The sequence below is a fragment of the Anolis carolinensis genome, chromosome 2, assembly GCF_035594765.1.
Source record: "Anolis carolinensis isolate JA03-04 chromosome 2, rAnoCar3.1.pri, whole genome shotgun sequence".
In the NCBI taxonomy this organism is placed as follows: Eukaryota; Metazoa; Chordata; class Lepidosauria; order Squamata; family Dactyloidae; genus Anolis; species Anolis carolinensis.
Window position 1 is genome coordinate 292,464,327 of NC_085842.1, and position 21,474 is coordinate 292,485,800.

Genomic DNA, 21,474 nt, shown 5'->3' on the forward strand with positions numbered 1-21,474 from the left:
TTCTACAGCAACTGCTATCTAGTGAGTCTCGCATTTTTAAAAAAAACTTTATGCCCTCAAGGTGAATTTCAAGTCAAAAGTTATTAAGCAAAAACATTTTTCTCAGTATTAGATACTAGAAGGTTAGCTGACTTTCTTGGGATGGCAGGGAGGAGGAATCTATCACCAGTGTGTTTTTCCTGCGAGCTGACACACACGACAGCAGGCAGCATTGTTTCTGGGGAAATTGAATGAGAAAGAGAGCAAAAGTCTGATAATAACAAACCACAATTCTGACTCAACTGAATAAAGGGCAGAAAAAGCAGAGAACCTAGAGAAAAGCTCTGTAGTCACTTCTGGCCACTGTACTAAATTAAAGGATTCCATGAGAATTACATCATTATGTTTTCAGTAGGGCATATAATAAATTGTCATTTATCATTTTCTTACTCATTCAGTAATGTGTACTTGCTAACTATATGCGTATCAGTTGACTTATGTGATGCATTTTCCCAATGTTCTTCTTGAAGATGGTTTATTGGAGATTGGTCAGAATGCAGTAAAACCTGTGATGGTGGAATGCGATCAAGAACAGTTCTGTGTATCAGGAAGATTGGACCTTCTGAAGAGGAAACCTTGGACAGTATTCATTGTTTAACACACCGGCCAATTGAAAAAGAATCTTGTAATAACCAGTCTTGCCCCCCACAGTGGATTCCTTTGGATTGGTCAGAAGTAAGTAAACACACTAAATGATTAAATAATATGTATTAATATGTATTAATGCATATTGAAGTATTCTTATACTTGGCAGTAAACTATTTGTTTCAAATTGCACCTGGTTGAAATATTGGTTCCCACTTTGTCCACCCACCATGAGATTGAAAGAAAGAAAAGAACACTCCTAGACTCTGAGTGGAAGAGATCTGCTGGAAGTGCTGGAAGAGATCTAACATCTAAATGGATTGTGAAAATTTCAGACACAATTAGATCTTGGCAGGCCTACCCAATCAATATTAAACTACGAATTTTACATTGTGTTTAATCTTTGTACTATGTACTTTTATGGTATTGTGCTTCATCTGGATACTTTAACTGTGTTGTACCCTGCCTCAAGCTGCGAGGAGAGGGAAGAAACAAATAAATTAGTAGTAGTAGTAGTAGTAGTGACAGTAGTAGTAGTAGTAGTAGTAGTAGTAGTTTTGGGTGGTTAGGGAACTCCTTCATCTTCCTGAGGGGGAGGAGTCCCCTGACGACCTGAAAACTCGATGTGGCGAGTTCACACATTATTTTGCCGATAAAGTCACTCAGATACATTATCTTAAAAATTCAAAGAAAAATTAAAGGGAAGGTAGGGAGGAAGAAAGAAAAAAGAAATAAGAAAAGAAAAAAGGAAGAGAAAAAAGGGGAACTATATACAATGAAAGAAAACAAAAAAAGAAACAAAAGGGAAAAAAGGGGGGAAATATAAAAAACTGAGGATATAAAAACAACAACTGTGACTTCCGGTCATCCTCAATGCGACATTTTCATTCTGTTCTTCCTTCTTTACACAATTATTCCCCTCCTTTTCATTCTACCTTCTGGTGTATATTTTTCTTATTTTGTTTGTTTATTTAGTTCTTATTGTCTTTTATAATATATTCCTGTACTGTGCTCCAGTCTGTTTCTTTTTGTGGTCTTCCTTGTTTTATCATTTGGTATGTCAATCTGTCCATGTTTTTTTTATTTCTAATAATTATAACCCGTATTCCATTCAAGTACGTTTTTGTATATTTTAGTTATTATTTTCCTCTCTGCATTATTTTATCTCAGAATATTCCTTTATCTGTAAACCCTATTTGCTTATCTTTATTAAAATATTCCTTTAGTTGTCTATATTGGAACCAGGATATATTTGTATATAGCAAATTTATTTCTTGTTCTGATTCCTCGGTTCTTAACAACTACTGGCCAATTTCTAATCTCTCCTTTCTGGGCAAGTTTTTAGAGCAGGTGGTGGCTTCTCAGCTCCAGGGATTGTTGGATGAAACCGATGATCTAGATCCATTGCAGTCTAGTTTCAGGCCTGGTCACATTATGGAGACAGCTTTGGTCAACTTGGTGGATGACCTTCACAGAGAACTAGACAGGAGAGAGTGTGTCTTTGTTGGTTGGTTCTCTTGGACATCTCAGCGGTTTTCAGTACCATTGATCATGGGATCCTTCTGGGTCGGCTCTCCAGAATGATTCTTGGGAGCACTTTGCTCCTTCCTGGAGGATCGTACCCAGTTGGTGAAGCTGGGGGACACCTGCTTGGACCCCTGGCCCGCAAGGTTCCATTCTATCTCCCATGCTTTTCAGTGTCTACATGAAACCACTGGGCGAGGTCATCCAGAGTTTTGGAGCTCGGTGCCATCTCTGTGCAGACGACACTCAACTCTATTACCCTTTTCCACCTAATTTCAAGAAAACCCCAGATCCTACACCAGTGCCTGGCCACTGTGATGGACTGGATGAGGGCTAATAAGCTGAAGCTTAATCCAGACAAGACAGATGTTCTTCTGGTAGGTTGCTAGATTGATCGGCGTTTAGAGTGGCAACCTGTGCTCGATGGTGTTACACTCCCCCTGAGGACACAGGTCTGCAGTCTGGAGGTCCTCTTGGACTCAACGCTTGATGCCCAGGTGCACAGTTAAAACTTGTGAGCCAGCTGCGACCGTACCTTGAGAAGCCTGACTTGGCCACGGTGGTCCATGCCTTAGTTACATCCAGACTGGATTACTGCAACACACTCTATATGGGACTGCCTTTGAAGAAGGCCTGGAAACTGCAATTGGTGCAAACGTCAGCAGCCAGGTTGTTAACTAGAGCTAATTATAGGGAACGGACAACGCCCCTTTTAAAACAGCTCTACTGGTTGTCCATAAGTTTCCTGTTCTAATTCAAAGTGCAGGTTATTACCTAAAAAGCCCTAAACAGTTCATGTCCTGCCTACTTTCGTGACCACATTTTGCCCTATGAACCAGCGCAGACACTAAGATCTGCTGGGGAGACCCTTCTCTCACCTCCGTCACCGTCACAATCGCAATTGGTGGGGAAGAGGGAGAGGGCCTTCTCGGTAGTGGTCCCCTGGCTCTGGAACTCCCTCCCCAGGGAGATTAGGCTAGCATCCACTCTGTCCACCTTCCGCAGGGACCTCAAATCCTGGATGTTCTAGTGTGCGTTTGATAATGATTAGGTCCCTGTCTATGAATAGCCAGACTAAACTAACCATTACAGTGAACTCAGTACTTTACCCCAGCCCTAGCCCTGTAATTTGCTTTTTGCACAAGCCCATTTACAGCCCTCCAATTTCTGATCTTGCCCACCTTATCCCTGGTTCTGGTTATTGATGTTCGTTTTGTTTTATTTCATGATTGTTTTATATTTTGCTGTTTTTAATTGTTTTAATCATATTGCTGTATGTTTATTATGTTTCTAAATGTGTTTTTAGCTTGCAAACTTGTTACGCTGGGCTTGGTCCCGATTGTGAGCTGCCCCAACTCCCTTTAGGGAAATGGTGGCGGGATACAAAAACTAAGTTATTATTATTACTATTCAGGCAGGCTTTTAAAGAAGAGAGTTTTTAAGATCATCAGGGGCTGCTGTGATTTTGTATGCTTCTAATGACGTTCAGTTTTGCTTTCATACTTGTATATTTGTATATTTGAAGTTGTATTGCAATGCTTTAGTTTTAAGCCGCTTTAAGTCTCCATATGGAGAGAAAAAGCGGGCCGTTATTATTATTATTATTATTATTATTATTATTATTATTATTATTATTATTATTATTATTATTATTATTATAACATTAGTAATAAGAGAGTCTCTTCCTTTGGCCTTACAGTCCAAAAGACTGTGCAAAAAAGGAATGAGGTTTGAGAGAGAGAAATAAAAAAGCAACTACTATGTCTTAGTTTTGAAGTGCTTATAACAAAAAGTGAAATGAAAAGTTGAAAAGGAGCTGAACATTACTTGCCTCTGTGTTTCACTCCTACTCATTGCATCCTACTGGCTCTTGATAGTAGTTTGATGGAGCTAATGGTGGCCTATTGTGACAATCCAAACAATTTGTGCTATCTAACTAATGTAATAAGAGCTTAGCATTAATGCATTTAATTAGTGATTAGTTCTTTGAGTTTGGACTGTGACTTTGGAGAACAAAGTTTGGATCTATGCCCAGCAGTGGAAATTCAGTAAGTGACCTTGGGCAAGTCACACTCTCTCAACCTCAGAAGAAGGTAAAGGTCAGCCACCTCTGAATAGATCTTGCCAAGTAAACCCCATGATAGGGTCCCCCAAGAGCTGTCACAAGGGACACAACAACAAGCATTCATTAATTGAGTTCATGCTTTTCAGAATTAAGGACATTATCCAGGTAAAGTTAAGCATTTAAATGCCACTGAGCAGAGACCATCTTATCAACATTCATTGAAATATTTTTTTAACTTTATCTGGATCACTTCCAGCATAAGCACGCTATTTCCAATACAAACCGAATCTTGTATTAAGTAGGAGTTGCAACCACAGCTTTTATTTTTATTTTTAAACGCAAATACATGGAGCTGTCCAAATCAGTGATAACTTCACACAGGTTATCTCTGTACTCAGTCTCATAGTACCACTGAAGCATTATTCTTGTTTATCTGGAACTGGTAGTTTTATTTATACAGTGTATGTATGTATGTATGTGTATGTATATGTGTGTGTGTGTGTGTGTGTGTGTGTGTGTGTGTGTGTGTGTGTGTGTATATATATATATATATATATATATATATATATATATATATATAATTTAATAAAGCACTCTATTTTACAGTGTAGAGGCTGAAATGTGTGGTATTGGTAGTCTTAGAAATGAGCCTTACAAATAAAAGGAACCATTTTATGTAAAGGCTTTATAATAATTTAATTCACCTTGTTTCTGTTATCCATAAGTGTTATAGCTAAATACTATAATTAGTCTGATTTATAGGTGCAATTGATTTTTTAAAGCCAAGCGATTTAATATATTAATATTTTACTTTTTCATATTTTACTATCTAAATCATGTTTGTTTATTGTTTCCAGTGTACTCCAAAATGTGGCCCTGGTTTCAAGCATCGTATTGTTCTCTGTAAAAGCAGTGATCTTTCAAAAACATTTCCAGTTGCACATTGCCAAGAAGAAAATAAGCCTCCAGTCCGCATGCGCTGTAGCTTGGGCAGGTGTCCACCACCACGATGGATTATGGGGGACTGGGGGCAGGTAATAAAGGCGGAGTTGCTGGGTAACTGGAATAATCTGTCCCCCATCCACCCTGATGGACAGTGGCATGAATGCAATCAGTCACATTGTTTTGCAGCATTTTCAAAATTAAGAATTTTATTATGGCATAAACCTTCATACATTTGAATAATATGACTAAATAAAAATAGTTTGAATGATTACATTGGCCGCTGAATGGTAACTTGTTTATATTATACACTAGCTTGGGGACCCGGCGGTACCCAGGTTATTAGAAAAAGACATTAGTTGTTTTGGGATGTTAAGTAATATCATGGAAATTTGGTCCAGATCCATCGTTGGCTGGGTTCAGTGCTGTCTGGATAAGGGTGAAGTACAACTCCCAGATTCCCAGGACAACCACCCCCAAACCCTGCCAGTATTTGCAGTTGGCCATGTTGGGTCTGTGTGCCAAGTTTAGTCCAGATTCGTCATCAGCTGGGTTCAGAGTTCTCTGGATAAGGGTAAACTATAACTCCCCGATCTGAGGTCAATCACCCCAAACCAGGCCTGTATGCACAGCTGGACATGTTGGGTCTGTGTGCCAAGTTTGGTCCAGATCTGATGTCAGCTGGGTTCAGTGCTTTCTGGATGCAAGTGAACTATAACTCCCAGAATCAAGATCCATTCCCACTAACCCCTGCAGTATGTTCAGTTGGTCATGGAGTTTCTCTGTGCCAAATTTGGTCTCAGTCCATTGTCGGTGGGGGTCACAGTATCAGTGAAGGTATTTCAAGTCCCATCATCCGTGGCAAGCTTGGTCCAGATCCATTGTTGGTTGGGTTAATAGTGTTCTCTGGATGGAGGTCAAGTACAACTCCTGTAAATCATGGTGAATTCTCCCCAAACCTCTTGTTCAGTTGCTGATCAATTCCTCTTTTAACTGTGTGCCATAGGAAAGGGTAGGAAAGGGCTAAGGGAGAGGCAGTAGGTTGGGTCATGCAAATTACGGCACCCTGGGATGTCCATTCTGGAGGAAAAACAGCACATCTAGGATGAAATTGTCCCCGCATGGAAGCCTTCACTTGGGTGGGGGGCAGGATGGTGTTTGTGGAGGACACGGGCAGGGTTTGGGTGACATGTTCATGGCACTCACTATAACCTGGATGTTAGTGGAGGGAGGACCATTGGTGTCTCTTGCTCAGAAAAGTATCAGTACTTTGAAAATTTTACAGGATTGAAGGATGAAATATGAAATTGAATGGAAAAAATGACTTCAAAACATTTGAAATGTTAATGGAGTACTTGCATCTCAAAAACGCTTTACAATTGAAGATGACTTCACTTTAGACGACATGTTCCTCTAAGTATCTGTCTCAATTGATAGTTATAGCACCCTTCACAGCATGATCAAATTTTTGAAGAAATAAATCTAAGAAGCCCTCCCCTATAATATCACATTGCCATATTTTAGATTTATCAAGATTTGCAAAGGCTCTTATTGTCTCTTTAGTCAGTTACTCTTGGGCAATGAGGATAAAAATGCCCTATGAACCCAGCAGCATTTTTTCTGTTCACCATGTTACTGTTCAGTTTATTATTTGGTATATGACATCCTTTGCTTTCTCTTCCCTCCCTTTCATGGCCTCTTTCTGACATAGTGTTCTGCACAATGTGGTCTTGGACAACAGATGAGAACTGTGCAATGTCTTTCATATACCGGGCAAGCATCCAGTGACTGTCCAGATACTCTTCGGCCTCCATCAATGCAACAGTGTGAAAGCAAATGTGATAGTACTCCCATTTCCAACACAGAGGGTGAGCTTGGTTTTACTGATTTTTTTAATACAGGAAAGATAAATCCAAAGAATATTGTTCAAAAAATATCATTGCAAAATGTAGGAATTTTGTACCTATTTTCTCCATCAATCACAGTGCCACTTAACCATATTGTAGAGCAGAAAATTCTGCTGATTCTGTTGTTTTAAATAAAATGGGAGATCTATAATCCTCAAGAGAGAAAGGCTGTTCTTAGCTTCCTTCCTGCAGAGCCAGGATTAGGACTTTTTTTTTAAACCAGAAATTCCAAATTAATTCTAAAACATATTATGGGGATTACTTCTAAATCTGAAGCAGCTGGCTAGAATAGCCTGTTTTCCCATACAAGTCAACAAGAAAAATTGTAGCACTTTCAGGGTTCGAGGTAAATGATTTACTCGTTGAAAAAGCAACTAAAATTTTGCAAATAGCAAATTTTGTTGGGCTGTTTTGGAGCTTCGTTTTTACTTCCATATCACATTAGTCTTGCTGTTAAGTCATCATAAAGTAATATCTACTTTTAATGGGGACAAACAATTTCAGTCTTTGTGGAATACCCCCTTAATAAGAAATAAGGCATAATTAAATAGGAGTTTTCAAGCTGGAGACAGTAAACCAGGGCCCCCAAATTTTTTAAACAGGGGGGCCAGTTCACGGTCCCTCAGACTGTTGGATGGCTGGACTATAGTTTTTTTTAAAACTGAACAAATTCCTATGCACTGCACACTGCACATATCTTATTTTGAAGTTAAAAAAACAAAACAGGAATAAATACAGCTTCACTGTTAATCATAATCATAATAATAAAGAGGGTTGGAAGAGACCCCTTGGGCCATTTAGTCCAACCTCCTTCTGCCTTTGTGCACCAAAAGCACTAGCAAAGCACCCCTTAATACTTAATTATTAATTAAATAATAATTAAAATACCATTATAAACAAGCAAAGCTTTGGAAGGCACACACCAGGTGAGGGAGGAGATGGGAAAGGTGTGCGCCTTTCCCTCCTACTGCACGCACCTTCCTCAGTGGAGGAGGAGGGAGCTGCCACCGCAGGGGCCGGATAAATGGCTTCAATGGACTGCATGTGGCCCCCGGGCCTTAGTTTGGGGACCCCTGTAGTAAACCTTTCTAAACTGCAGTAAAATTGGTTCTGTCATAAAAACAATACAGCGTGACCTTCTTATTCATGGGGGATGCATTCCTAAAACTATAGCGGAAACAGAAAACTGCAGATAATAGCAATCCCTATTAAAACAAACAGCTTCTGCCAGACGATACCATAGAGTCACCTGGTGGATCTAAAAAATTCCTGGAAAGGACATATTTTGTCACATGTGGGTAGGTGAAATGGTGGCTTCCAATCCCAGAGATTTGGGGGCCATACTATATAAAGTATTATTAATTCTCATTCCAAATATATGGACTTTTTAACAGCATTACTGAGATATGCCTTATGCCAGTTAATGATTTTGCTTCTATAAAGCAAGTGTTGAACTGTGAGCATTGATACTCTCTTTGAAACTCTTCAGTTTATTTTTAATACTATTTTTATTGGTGTTTTAAAAAAGAATAAATAAAAAGGAAGAATAAACAGAAGAGAAAAATAGAATATGGATGTGGGTTAGGCATATAAGTTGATCAAGTACAAAAATGTATTTCTTGGAAAATACACATTTATGTATAGCAAGATATTGTAAGATATTTCAGCCATTGAACGGTGAATGGTTAGTGTTTAGCTTTCCAAATTTGGAATATAAGTATATTTGCATCCGTAAAAATACACAGGACTTTCCCATATCTACCTATCACCAACATTTAAAACTTCATGTTAATCTTGTGACAAATCAGCATTATGAACATTTCATAAATATTAATAGCCCCCGTGGCATAGTGTATTAAAGCCTTGTGACTTGAAGGTTGGGTTGCTGACCTGAAGGCTGCCAGGTTCGAATCCCACCCAGGGAGAGCGTGGATGAGCTCCCTCTATCAGCTCCAGCTCCATGCGGGGACATAAGATAAGCCTTCCACAAGGATGGTAAAACATCAAAACATCCAGGCGTCCCCTGGGCAACGTCCTTGCAGACGGCCAATTCTCTCACTCCAGAAGCGACTTGCAGTTTCTCAAGTCGCTCCTGACACGAAAAAAATAAAAATAATAATAAAATTTTCTTTTGGCAATTTATTAGGATACATTCCATATGTGAATGAGCCATTAGATTAATAAAACTAACACCACTGTTTTTCAAACATGTTGGTGCACTTATTCAGTTGAATTGCATCCATGGTTTACATACCTCAAAAATTGAGATCATGCATTATAACAGACAAAACACAGAAAATTCATAAAGAGGAATGTTGAAACTGAAGGTCTATTTTCCTATATTAAATAAGAGACTGAATTAATATGAAATCTACTCTTATTTCAGGAAGCTAATAGGAATTTAAAGATTAGATGCCAACCACATAAGCTTAATTTAGAGCACATTAAATGGTCAGCAGTTGTTAACTACGATAGTTTACTTGTTCTTAGCACTTGTAAAAAGCATCTACAGAATGGTTGGAATGCAGAATTTTCATCTGTAAGAGCCAGCTGCTTGCATCGTACAACTATCCTGATAACGCCATATATAGTTGCCATCTGTACCTCTATCAAGTCAGAAAATATTTAGGTTTATAAGAATGGATGAAATAAAGTGGCAGCATCGTGTCACAGTGCATTATGCACTAGGTCTTGGCAAACTGCCACTGGCAATGTCAATATTATATTTGTTATTTAAAGTGAGATACTGGCAGCTTGTATTTGCAATAGCACACGTGCAATTGATATGTATTTGATATAGTACATCTGTTATTTGAAAAAGTTCTTTTGAAAAGATTTGTAAAGTACAGATGGCAGCTGAATCCAGGTTTTACAAGGTCATCTGAAATTATAGCCCTTGTAACTTTTTATCTCTTCACATGAAGGCATTGATTTCTTTATATTTATGTGCTTTGTCTTTTAAAGCCTTTTAGTAGGGAAATCAATGTGTTATTGTAAGGATACTTTGATCAGTTTCTATATGTATTAGAAAGAGAGCCGAATATACTCTGCCACAGTAGTGTGTCCACAAATCGGATCAGGCCAAAGGCCATGCAGTATATTCTTTTGGATCCCCTTGAATCCTTTGAATTTCCGTCACTGGTCTTAACTTGGAAATCTTGGCTTGAATTCATCGTTGCAGTTATGAATTTGCTACCTAGAGGTATGCAGTCATAATTTATTAGTATTCACGATCCTTCATATTCGGTAATGTAGAGAAAACAGGGATCATAGAAATCCCTCAATCCTGATTTACTAAGCAGCAACAACAGAGAACAATGGGTGCTTGTTCTTCTGCTGATGGGGGCACAGGAGAATGATGTTCCCACCCACTCCCTGCAACAGAGATCCTGCTTCAGGTTGGAGATTGCTGGCAGGAGAGGGTGGAATCATCACTCTGCAGTGTCCTGTTTTAAGAGAGAATAGACTCACATCGCTCACAGTGGCTGCTGCCCAGTAAGTGAGGATAGGGGGCGGGGAGGGAGCCAGGGACACTAACCTAACTGCATAACTAAGGTAGTTACATAGCTAATTTCCTACACAGCAGTATTTTTTTTGTCTTCAGTTCTTAGCACAAGCTTCAAAATCAGTGCTTTCCCCCTGGCTTTGTTCAAAGCTTCAGCTTATTTCTTCATGTGATATTAAGTGTGGGAGAACTGAAGTATATGACTGCAATTCCCATATATGGAGTGGGATCCAAAGAGCTACTTCTATGTGTGTAATATTTTGATGTGCTGTGTGAAACTTTTATCATTCCACCCCCTTGAATAACACTATGTAACACATTTTTTTGTTTCTGGGTTATAAATGCAATTTCCTAATTGGTTGTATCATAAAAACATGGGAAACATTTATTAAATTGCAAAAACTTTGTTTTTGCAGTCTGCACATTGAAAGGTTAAAATGGTATATTTACATCAAGGAAAATTACAAAGTTTCTAGAGTAGGCATGGAAAAACATTGGCCCTCCAGGTTCAATTCTTAACAGTAATTGTGGGAGTTGAAGTCCAAAACACCTGGAGGGCCAAAGTTTGCCCGTGCCTGTCCCATGCTGAAGAAAATAATAGTACTACCCTCAGCTACAAAAATGAAGTTTCTAGAGTATTATCAACTACTTTCAAAGTAAGTACTGCACAATTAAACAGGAAATAACAGTTTCAAACCAGGAACAGATTTTTTTCTAATTTTGTTACATAGCATAATAGGCCCAAGTATATGTCACAAACTATTTTAATTGCAAACAGATTTGTCATGTACCATGAATCCAAAGGTTTGCTGGTTACCTTTGAAGACAAAAACCTTAAAAATCAATGGAATAGTCAAGTTTGGAGGCTTTTGAGGAAAGAATACTGACTATCAGATAATTCTTTTTTTTTCATATGAGCTTTTGGGGGTTTTTCTTAGCAATTTCAAGAACAAAGCAGATATGCTTGAAAATAGTCATTGGTTTAAATCTCTGTGCAATTTCTCAATTTCAAAATTATTCTGTTTGTAGTAACTAAGCTGTGCCACTAGAAAGAGAAGTTCATACAGAGGACAGAGGGACTTATTTGGTTTTGTGCCTTTTTAAAAATTTATGTAATTATTTTGGCTTGTTTATGCCTCCACTAGAATGCAAAGATGTGAATAAAGTGGCTTATTGCCCACTGGTGCTGAAGTTCAAATTCTGCAGTCGAGCATACTTCAGACAGATGTGCTGCAAGACCTGCCAAGGACATTGACCCACAGAAACTGAAAGTGCCTTGTTATTTTCATTGTGGAAATGTGTCCATCAGAGATCGCTGCAAGTACAACCAGACGTATGTCCTTGTAAATGCATCACCCTGTGGAAAATGTAACCACTGGTCAGCCCCAGCTGACAGAATTTCAATATTATTTTAACTTCTATGAAGTGGGATTTATTCTTCCAAAGTGCTGGAGACAGAATAAGGAGGGTATGCCATAATGGAAAAATACACACATGCATACAGAGTAACTTATGGCGGAACATATGTGTACTTTTGACTAAATCCACTAGTCTTTTTACCTCCTTGGACCATTAAGATAATTGTTATAATGGACTTAGCAATGACACTGAATCCATTTGTATTTAATAGTGTTTAAAATGTAGCTGTTGTGGTTTGGTCAAACTCAAAAGAAAAGAAGAATTTTTAAAATCTTGTCATAGCTTATAATTAATAACTATTTTATCTTACTACATAGCACCATATCTTAAAGAAGTGGGCTAGGAAATATTACTTTAGAAACAAATATAAATCAGAAGTAAAAGAAATGTATTTTCATTTGTTCATCTAATTCTCTAAGAAATAATCCACATTTCCGAAGACTGCTGTGAGCCATGTCTAAAGCTATATTAAACTAGAACAATAAGGAACATTGAGCTAAGAGATGTAGATTTTCCCTAGATGCATCAAACAATAAATATAGGTTTACAGCTATCTTTCCATTTTGCAATAACATCAGAATTTCCACTAAAAGGGACTATATCTATACAATGGAAGAGTTATATACCAATTGCAAAGGTATTTCCTAATGTTTTATTGCATATATAGACATGCTAAAGGTTAATACCTTCATATTCACTGTTCTTCTTTTCAGTTAGAGAGGTCATCCATTTTTCAGATGTCTAATTAGTTTTCAGTTACAAGTGATGAACTGTAGTGGGTTTTCTGCAAATCATCCTGAAACGTACAATGGATTTTCCATTTCTCCTTCACTGAAACAATAGGGGAGCACTGATTTATGAGAGACTATGGAGAAGAATGCATCTGGATGCATCTGGTTTTGGAGATTCCTACAGAATAAACAACCAAAGAGTACATAACTTATGGGAAACTATCAAGTACCATAGTTATTATATTCACCATTTCAATATATTAATACGCTGACTTGTATTAAATGTGAAGCCAAGCTCCTTGGGTAAAATAGATTCCAGAATCCAGTGTGAGCTAATACTAATGGCCATACTTCTCCTCCATTCCCTGCTTTGTCCATGACACAACAAAGAGATAAGGAAAGTGGGTACTTGTTTATATTATTATATTGTACTTGAACACTTGCAGTTTGTAGCAGGTACTTGATGAATGTGCTTTTGTGTCCAACTTGCCTCCTTTGTTGTAGTGCAATTGAGATGATGTGAACACCACCACCTTGTATTAACACTAAAAGTCAAATGGCACTTTTATAAAAAAAAAAATAATACTCTTATTGAGACAAGCTTTTATAACATGTATATGATATCTAAATGTGTCAGTATATTTAACAAATTGCAGTAAGCCAAATGTGTTGAACAATATTTACTAATGTGAATTAACAGGAAAAACAGAATGAGAGAGAGATGGGGGAAAGGAAGTATGTGTGTGTGTGTGTGTGTGTTGTACTATGCAGGAAAAAAATACTGACAATCCATCAGTAGGGTTTTCCAAAGCTCATTCATTCATAACAATGAGATTCCTGTCATATTCTACCTCTTGACAGAATGTTTCACTTCCATTATACTTCTGAACAGGAGAATTCTGGCTAATTTGTTTACCTAGAATCATTTACTGCTCAGTTGCAATGAATAGAGCTCACTGAAATGGAAGTTTAGAAAGGAAAACTTATACACATTTTGTGAATTCCCATGTAAGCATAAGTTGCCATTGAGTGAATGTCATTTACAAATTAGTCTTTCAGAGTACAATCCTATACTTAATAACCTACTCAAATGAAAGTCCCAGTGAGTTGAGTGGGGTTTACTCTCTGGTGCGTGGTATAGGATTGCAGCCTTAGGGAAATAACTTGGTGCTAACATGCCTTGGCTGAGTAAAAAAATAAAATAAAAAGGGATAGCTATCACAAGGGCATTTTACAGGCAAGACACCACAATCTATCATATTTTGGTTTGCTCTGAGACATGAATATTTATTACTGAATGTTCCTCTTGAACTAAGAAAAAAACATGGGATTTATTGAAACAAAATTCCTTTTACCTCACAGAACATTGCCATTGCAAAAAGTGTTTCTGTAAGCACATTTTGCGCTTTTCATTGGTGCTAGAAGACCAGGGAGTCCAATGTTTACTCTGTGGCACACAGGAGCACTGAGTTTGGAATTTAAGAAGCTCCCTGGAGCAATGTTGACTTGCATTGCTAAAGGGAATGATATCCAGAATGTATTGGGATTACAAATGGACTGGCATGTAGTTCTAAGCTTAAATAAAAGCCTGAATAAAAGAGGTAAACCATTGGTTTTTCACAGCACGGGACATTGCTGCTGCTACACTATAGCCACCTATATAATCTAAGCTAAGAATATTAATATTATATTCCTAAATATTACAACAGAACCATTTGCATCGGCCACAGAAAGATGAAAAGCCTAGAATTTCAATGGTAAAATACTAAATTCACAAATAATTGCTGGTACGTATTTCCATTGGGCTATGCCACCTACCATGAGGCCTACAGTTCAAATTATTTAAATGTACACACCTAAAAATTACCCATTTTAGAGGGCTCTTAACTAATGGTAAGGATGTCACATAAATTTCCTTTACAGTACAAAAGAAAAAGAACCCTTTCTATTATTATGATTAGTTGCTTCTTATTTTATGTGCAGTATTAATGTGGTACACTGTTACATTGTTATTATTTTTATTTGCTTTTGTAAATTATATGCTAATTTATTTCCATGTTTCCTAACACTTGTTCTTACATCCCCTCATTCTGCTGCTTGTAACATTTGATGCAGTAAAATTTTACACCAGGCACAGATTTGTTTTTAACATAGATAATTTAGTAAAATAAAAACGCAACTTTAAAGAATCTGCCTTGTGGTAACAATCTGTTCACTGACATCCCTGTGCAAGAATTTTGCAAGCACAAATATTTACATCATTGAAAATACTTCTGAAAGTATATTTACTTTTCAGTTAGACAACACATCAAGTAATGTCTGTGCTGTCTCAGTCTTCTCCTTGGCTATAACTACATTAGAGCATGTTGCAGAAAGGCCATGGGATACATCACACCTAGTAGTGATGTTGTGAGTTCTTTATTCATTTCATTAAGACTCCAGTGGAGGTTTCAGGAAAATACAATTTCATTTTAACAGCATTTGCCAGTTTACAATCACTGTCTTATTCAGAGAGATCCCCCCCTCCACAGAAGAACATTAAGCTACTTCTACTCTACAGTTGTTGGGGGAGAATGGTAGATTAAGGAAATACAGTGTTCCCTCACTACTTCGCGGTTCGCTTTTCGTGTCCACGCTGTTTCGTGGTTTTTATTTGGCGTCCAAGGCACTCTCAGAATGCTTTGGACCTTAATGCTATCCAATCATAAGTGGTATCTATTTATCAAACTAACCAATTAAACAACACAAAGCAACTCACGGAGGACTAGGTTACGGCCGCGCCTGCCTTTTGCACATGTGCTCTCGCCCTGCCCCCTCTTCCAGGAAGGCTTCACTGGCTCCCCGACAATCCTGAGAGTTGCAGGTTTACAGCCTTCTCTGCCAAATTGCTGCTCGCCTCACCAAACTAAAACAACTACAGTGCAAAACAGGCTTGTGAAGGAGAGACAGGCCAACTAACTACTAAAATAAGGTATAAATATTAAAATAAATATAGTGTCCCTACTTCACGGATTTTCACTTATTGCGGGTGGTCCTGGAACGTAACCCCCGTGATAAGTGAGGGAACACTGTAGTCTACAATTCTAGAATATATATGATATATAAACAATTACACTCCAGCAGAGGCTGGAAAAGGTAATTTTAAAGACTACGATGCCTAGTCTCCTGGTGGATAATTCTTGGAGAGATAATTCAAAGAAACAAACCTTCAAAGCTCCACCCAGATGTATGCACTGTGATATTTGTAATGAAAGGTGATGTTAACTTTTCTGGTCAAATGTTTTAGAGAAAGAAAGCAAATTGTACTTTTGAATCAAATACTGTTGAGGTCTGCAACATTTAGTTTTATGACTCCTTTTGTTGCCCCCTACCTTGACAACTATTTCTTCTCAGCTGGCTACCTGTTCTCCATATTATTAATGAGTAAACATGGCACAGATACTGTATGTGCACAGTGAGTCACAATGCTTTATAGACTCTCTTCTTCATGTTCCTACCAAATCCTTGCATCTTTAATTTATTAAAATCGAAGCTGTTCTTTATTGTACAATAGTCAATCCTAAACTTTAAACGTATCTGTTTTATCAAGACAGATTGTCCTCATTTTATTATGATTGTAAATCTATGGAAGTTATGCAATGGGATATTTCTTTGTAAATCTTGTATCGGATGTTCTTGCATGGCTATGAATTATATCAATCATCTTAAAAATAAAGTAGCACAGCCCAAAAGTTACAACCTGTTTATTCAAGCTATCTCATTTGTGTAATGAAGAGGAAATGTCATATATCAGAACTTTGCTGCTATTGTTTATAAGTTATTTTTAATACAATATCCCAGAATCTCATTGCCAGGATATTGTTGAGAAGTACTTAGTTTGACCATGGTTTAAGTTTCTTCATTGTAGTGGTCTCAGTACTTTGCTAGATCACAATTATTACTTGAGCTTTCACTTAGATATCACAATTTGGATGTATGTATGGGGTTCCCTGGGGAGGGGTGGCACAAGAGGCTTTAGTCTAAGGAGCTTGTTAGCTATACCCTTAAACTAATAATAGACAACAAAAGGTAAAGTGCTTCTGTCACTAGATGAACTGTCAATATCCTTCTCCACAAAGGCTAAAACATCTGAATGTTGTAAACAATAACTCTACCGACTTATTAAAAGTGCTATTTTATATTAGTTTTTTTTAATGAGGTGTTGCTGTGCTATTTTACTCTCCTTGCAGCTCTTTCTTCACTCTCAACCACAGGCACAATTGTCCGTTGTATCTCCTTGAACTGTGGACTCTTCAACGTATGAAACTGGAGAAACAAGACTTGATCCGTTCCGTTTTCCTTGTATTCAGAGAGTTCTTGTAGCACCTTAGATATTAAGAGAACAAAGATGATTGCATAAACTTTCATTAACTATGTCTACTTCTGTCACGCTTATGCTACCAACTTCACCCTCTTAGTTTCTAAAGTGCTACAAGAATCCTTTGCATATTGATATCCCAGACTAGCACAGCTATGTCTTTGATTTCTTGTCTTATGTTACTATCAATCTAAAGCATTGCAAATGGATAACTTACTTAGGAGCAAATCATGTGATGTTCAGGATGTTACTGAACTTCAACACTCAGATTCATCATCATTGGCTACACAGGAAGTTTCGGATCAGAAGAAACATTTTAAGGTTGCTCTTTCAGAGCTTCCCATGGAAATTTGCTTTGCAGTTGTCCTGACATTAAAATAAGTATGCCTTGTCTTGATGTGTGCATTAAATGGAAACATCCCAGGATATCACATTTCATTATCTCACAACTCCAAATTAGTGCTATAGTGCTGGTTTGGTTCTCTATTCCACATTACCTCCATAACCCTGCTTTCCTGCTCTTTACCTTACCCAGTGTGTCTCCCGACTTTTATATTTTTATTTTTATCACAATTCCACTGTTGTAATAATATGGGGAAAAACATTTAAAAGAGCAGAAAAGAAATTGAGAAGGAAAACAACTTGTTTGAGAAACGGTCATTTGGCAGCAGTATGCCTAGAATAGACGAATCAATAGACACTGAATTAGGGTTAATAGAACTCTCCTCTAGCTGATCCTACTATGTCATCAACATCATCTATTTATTTATCACTGCACATGGTGCATTACAATTATAATAAAAAACAGTTCTTTGTTCTCTGGCTTACAATCTAATACAATTCTGGTCCAACTTACCTGTCCAAACGGATCTCCCCCTATGAGCCATCAAGAACCCTGAGATTGTCTGGGGAGGCCCTGTTCTCAGTTCCACCTACTTCGCAGGCGTGACTGGTGGGGACGAGGGACAGGCCCTTCCTAGTAACATTCAGCAGGCCCCGACCCTCTCGAGCTTTAGGAAAAATGTAAATACATGGCTTTGTGCACAAGCATTTAATGAATAAGTATTATGATCTGACATGGCCCAAACTAAGGTTTATGTACAAGGTATTTGGATGAATGGACTGAATTATTTATGTGTTTTAAACTTCTTATAATGTTTTTATCAAGTATTTAATTGATGTAATTGTGCTGTTTGATTTTATTGAATTCTGTTTTTGGGCATTGAATTTTGCCAACCCTGTCAGCCTCCTTGAGTCCCTATGGGTGAGAAAGGCAGGGCAAAAATGTTGTAAATAAATAAATAAAGGCATGCTACCAAAGGAAAAGGGAACGGCAGTGTGTAAGTGGATTAGCTTTAGCAATGTTACATCTTATCTCCCTCTGAGACCACAGTAGTCCAGTTGAGATGTAGGAAAAGCATTTCATTTGCTTCTGGGCCTATAGTCACATGTGTCTGACTACAATGGGCAAGATAAACAGCAGCTACCTCCAGGATCCCTTACTGAGGATGCTGAACAGCAAAACAGAAAAAAGGGAACATCAGATATGCCTGCTTTACAACTATATGTTAAAAGAGGATAGATCTGGTCATCAAAATGGAAATCATAAGAAAAAGGAAGAGAAAAAAAAATCATTGGATTCATTTTGAAAGAAGCCTTGGTCTCTAGAATGTTGAAAGTTTTTGTTAATTCATGCAAAATGCTTCTGACTACTAATTGTTTACTTGCTGACCTGGTTGCTCCATTTCACATGTGCACGTCTTTAATTCTGAATAAAAGCCCATTGAAACATGGTCAGGCTAATTTTCTTTCTCTTTTTTTGATATAGAAACTTATCGTTATTCTTTCCATGTCATTTCTGCCTCTGATACCAAAGTTTCTTTTAAGGAAGCAATGCCCTTTTAAGGAAGCAATGCCCAGGAACATATCTACTTCATTATCTGAGAGTTATCAGTATTTTGATGTAGGTAAAAGGTAAAGGTTTCCCCTGACGTTAAGTCCAGTCATGTCTGACTCTGGGGGTTGGTGCTCATCTCCATTTCTAAGCCGAAGAGCCGGCGTTGTCCGTAGACACCTCCAATGTCATGTGGCTGGCATGACTGCATGGAGCGCCGTTACCTTCCCGCCGGAGCGGTACCTATTGATCTACTCACATTTGCATGTTTTCGAACTGGTAGTTTGGCCGGAGCTGGAGCTAACAGCGGGCGCTCAAGCCGCTCCCGGGATTTGAACCTGGGACCTTTCAATCTGCAAGTTCAGCAGCTCAGCACTTTAACGCACTTCGCCACCGGGGCTCCTAAAAAATATGTGAGCAATAGTCAAGATATAGGCATGACTAGACTATATCCAACTCATATCAATAGATCTGCCCATTAAATCACAATCCAAGCTCATATAAATATGATCAAGCACTGCAAATATTGTAATCTGAAAGATTCAGCCTAATGACTCTTTTTTTCCCTATAATGCTATTGTTACTACATGATATTACACGACAAACTTTTGGTGTAGATAAAAACATTTCCCTTTGATTAATGCTTTTATTAATGCCTTAACAAAAAAAAAAACCTACTGAAACGGATGCCCTGATTATAGCTTTGTTGGCTGACCAGATAATCCGCTCTCAGTTCAGTGCACAAATGTGATTTACAGCAGATTTCAAAATATTTATACTTTTTCAGGGTTTCCATCATTCCCTCAGCCAGTACCCTGCTGTGTTTGAAAATGTCTGGACAGTAATTGTCATTGTTTGCAATGCTATTTTGGAAAATAGCAAGCATCATGGCATTTAGCAGAGTCAGGAATGCAATTACCAATTTTGTATACATGATCCAAGGGAACTCCTGGCTTCAGAGGCTCAAATCCCATAGGAAAAGGGTTTAATGGCAGCAAATGTTTGTTTACATTTTGTCTGTAGTTGGTCAGTAATAGGTAACTTATACTTTGGCCAAATTGGCAAAAACAACATTAGTTTAACAATTCCTTATATGTACATAAAGTGCAAAACCAAACATACAAATAAGGTCAGAATTTCTCTGGATTTTTTTCCAGAAGAATATTTGGAAACTTTCCAGATACAAAAATGATGGTAAAATGCTCCAACAGAATTCAGAGAAGATAAAGCATTCCCTCCCTCCCTCCCTCCCTCCCTCCCTCCCAAAACACAAGAAAAATCTGAGTTGTAGAAAGGGTAATGATTTACTATGGCTTTGGCAACTTTAAAATGATCCAGTCAAGAAAATAATATTGAGTGGTTTTCAAAAGGTCCATGACCATTCATTCCAATATATGGTGGATCTGTGTGGGTGACGCAGTACTAGACTTTCACTACTAATGTACAAGTACCATAACTACAGCACAGTTCTGTAGCACTAGCCCTTTGCAGGGGTTCATCCATACATAGAATGAATGCACATAAGTATCCTTGTGCAACTAACTGGCTCTGTGTAAAGGACTCTGCACAGTCATTCAGAATGTGCACTTCCTAATGACATGAGCAGAGTCATCTATTAATACAGTGGTATGGGAACACACAGACGGTCATTAAATCTACACATGGAAAGGACTATCATTACTCAGAGACCACAGGCATGTCACATTTTGAGAATAGCTGGATCCAGAGGGCAACAAGACGGGGTTATAAAAGGATAATATGTGATTTGGAAATAGGTACCCTAAAATGTCAGAATTGAGTCCTCCAGCTGTGGTTTGTTTGTTGATTTGTTCTAGAGCCCCATCCCATCTTAATGCAAGCTGACAAGTTTATTTAGCATTCAGCCAGGTGCTGTAGGCTATATTTTCGAGGAAGGAACTGGCAAAACCACCTCTTGAGTATTCCTTGCCTAAGAAAACCCTGTGAAATTCATGGGGTCACCATAAGTCGACAGGCGACTGGAAGGCACACACATAAACGTTTTGGCATGAGAAATCCATGCTTCTCTGTCAGCAAGGTTGCTGGTTTTGGACAATGCATTTCTTTCAATGCAAAGCTACATCTTGGCAACTAGTCTGTCTTCCCCACCTGCTTCTCACTTCAGTATTTGTCTTAGTACACTATAACTAGCTCAATAGTCTGACTGGGATACTGAAGAGATTATTCAAAGTCTATCTAACAAGCTGGAAGGCTCCAATTAACATGAGGAATAGCTTGACTGTGGTCCTGGAATTATTTTGGACACTTGTACTGTTATTTATTTTTATTACATTTATACCTCGCTTTATCTCACCCCGAAGGGTGAGATACAAACAAACGTACAATACATTAAAATCAAGTATTAAAATATTTTATTATTGTATTATTGGACCGGTACCTCACAAACATGCCACTGATGCTAAAGTCAGCACCTGTCAACAGTTGAAGGAAAAGTGGAAATAATTCAAAATTTTAGCAGCCTATATAT

The 21,474-nt window shown here is 38.0% G+C and overlaps 1 protein-coding gene across 2 annotated transcripts in view; it reads left to right on the plus strand.

Annotated features, from left to right (window-relative positions):
- The window catches only part of adamts6 (ADAM metallopeptidase with thrombospondin type 1 motif 6), a 180,663-nt gene extending 161,796 nt beyond the window's left edge, over positions 1-18,867 (plus strand). For both annotated transcript variants that reach the window (XM_062972381.1, XM_062972382.1), the window contains 4 exons: positions 510-714; positions 5,071-5,247; positions 6,867-7,023; positions 11,713-18,867. In XM_062972381.1, coding sequence (XP_062828451.1) covers positions 510-714; positions 5,071-5,247; positions 6,867-7,023; positions 11,713-11,822 — 649 coding nt within the window. In that variant the 3' untranslated portion in view covers positions 11,823-18,867. The remainder of the gene's footprint in view (positions 1-509; positions 715-5,070; positions 5,248-6,866; positions 7,024-11,712) is intronic.
- Positions 18,868-21,474: the final 2,607 nt, after the last annotated feature.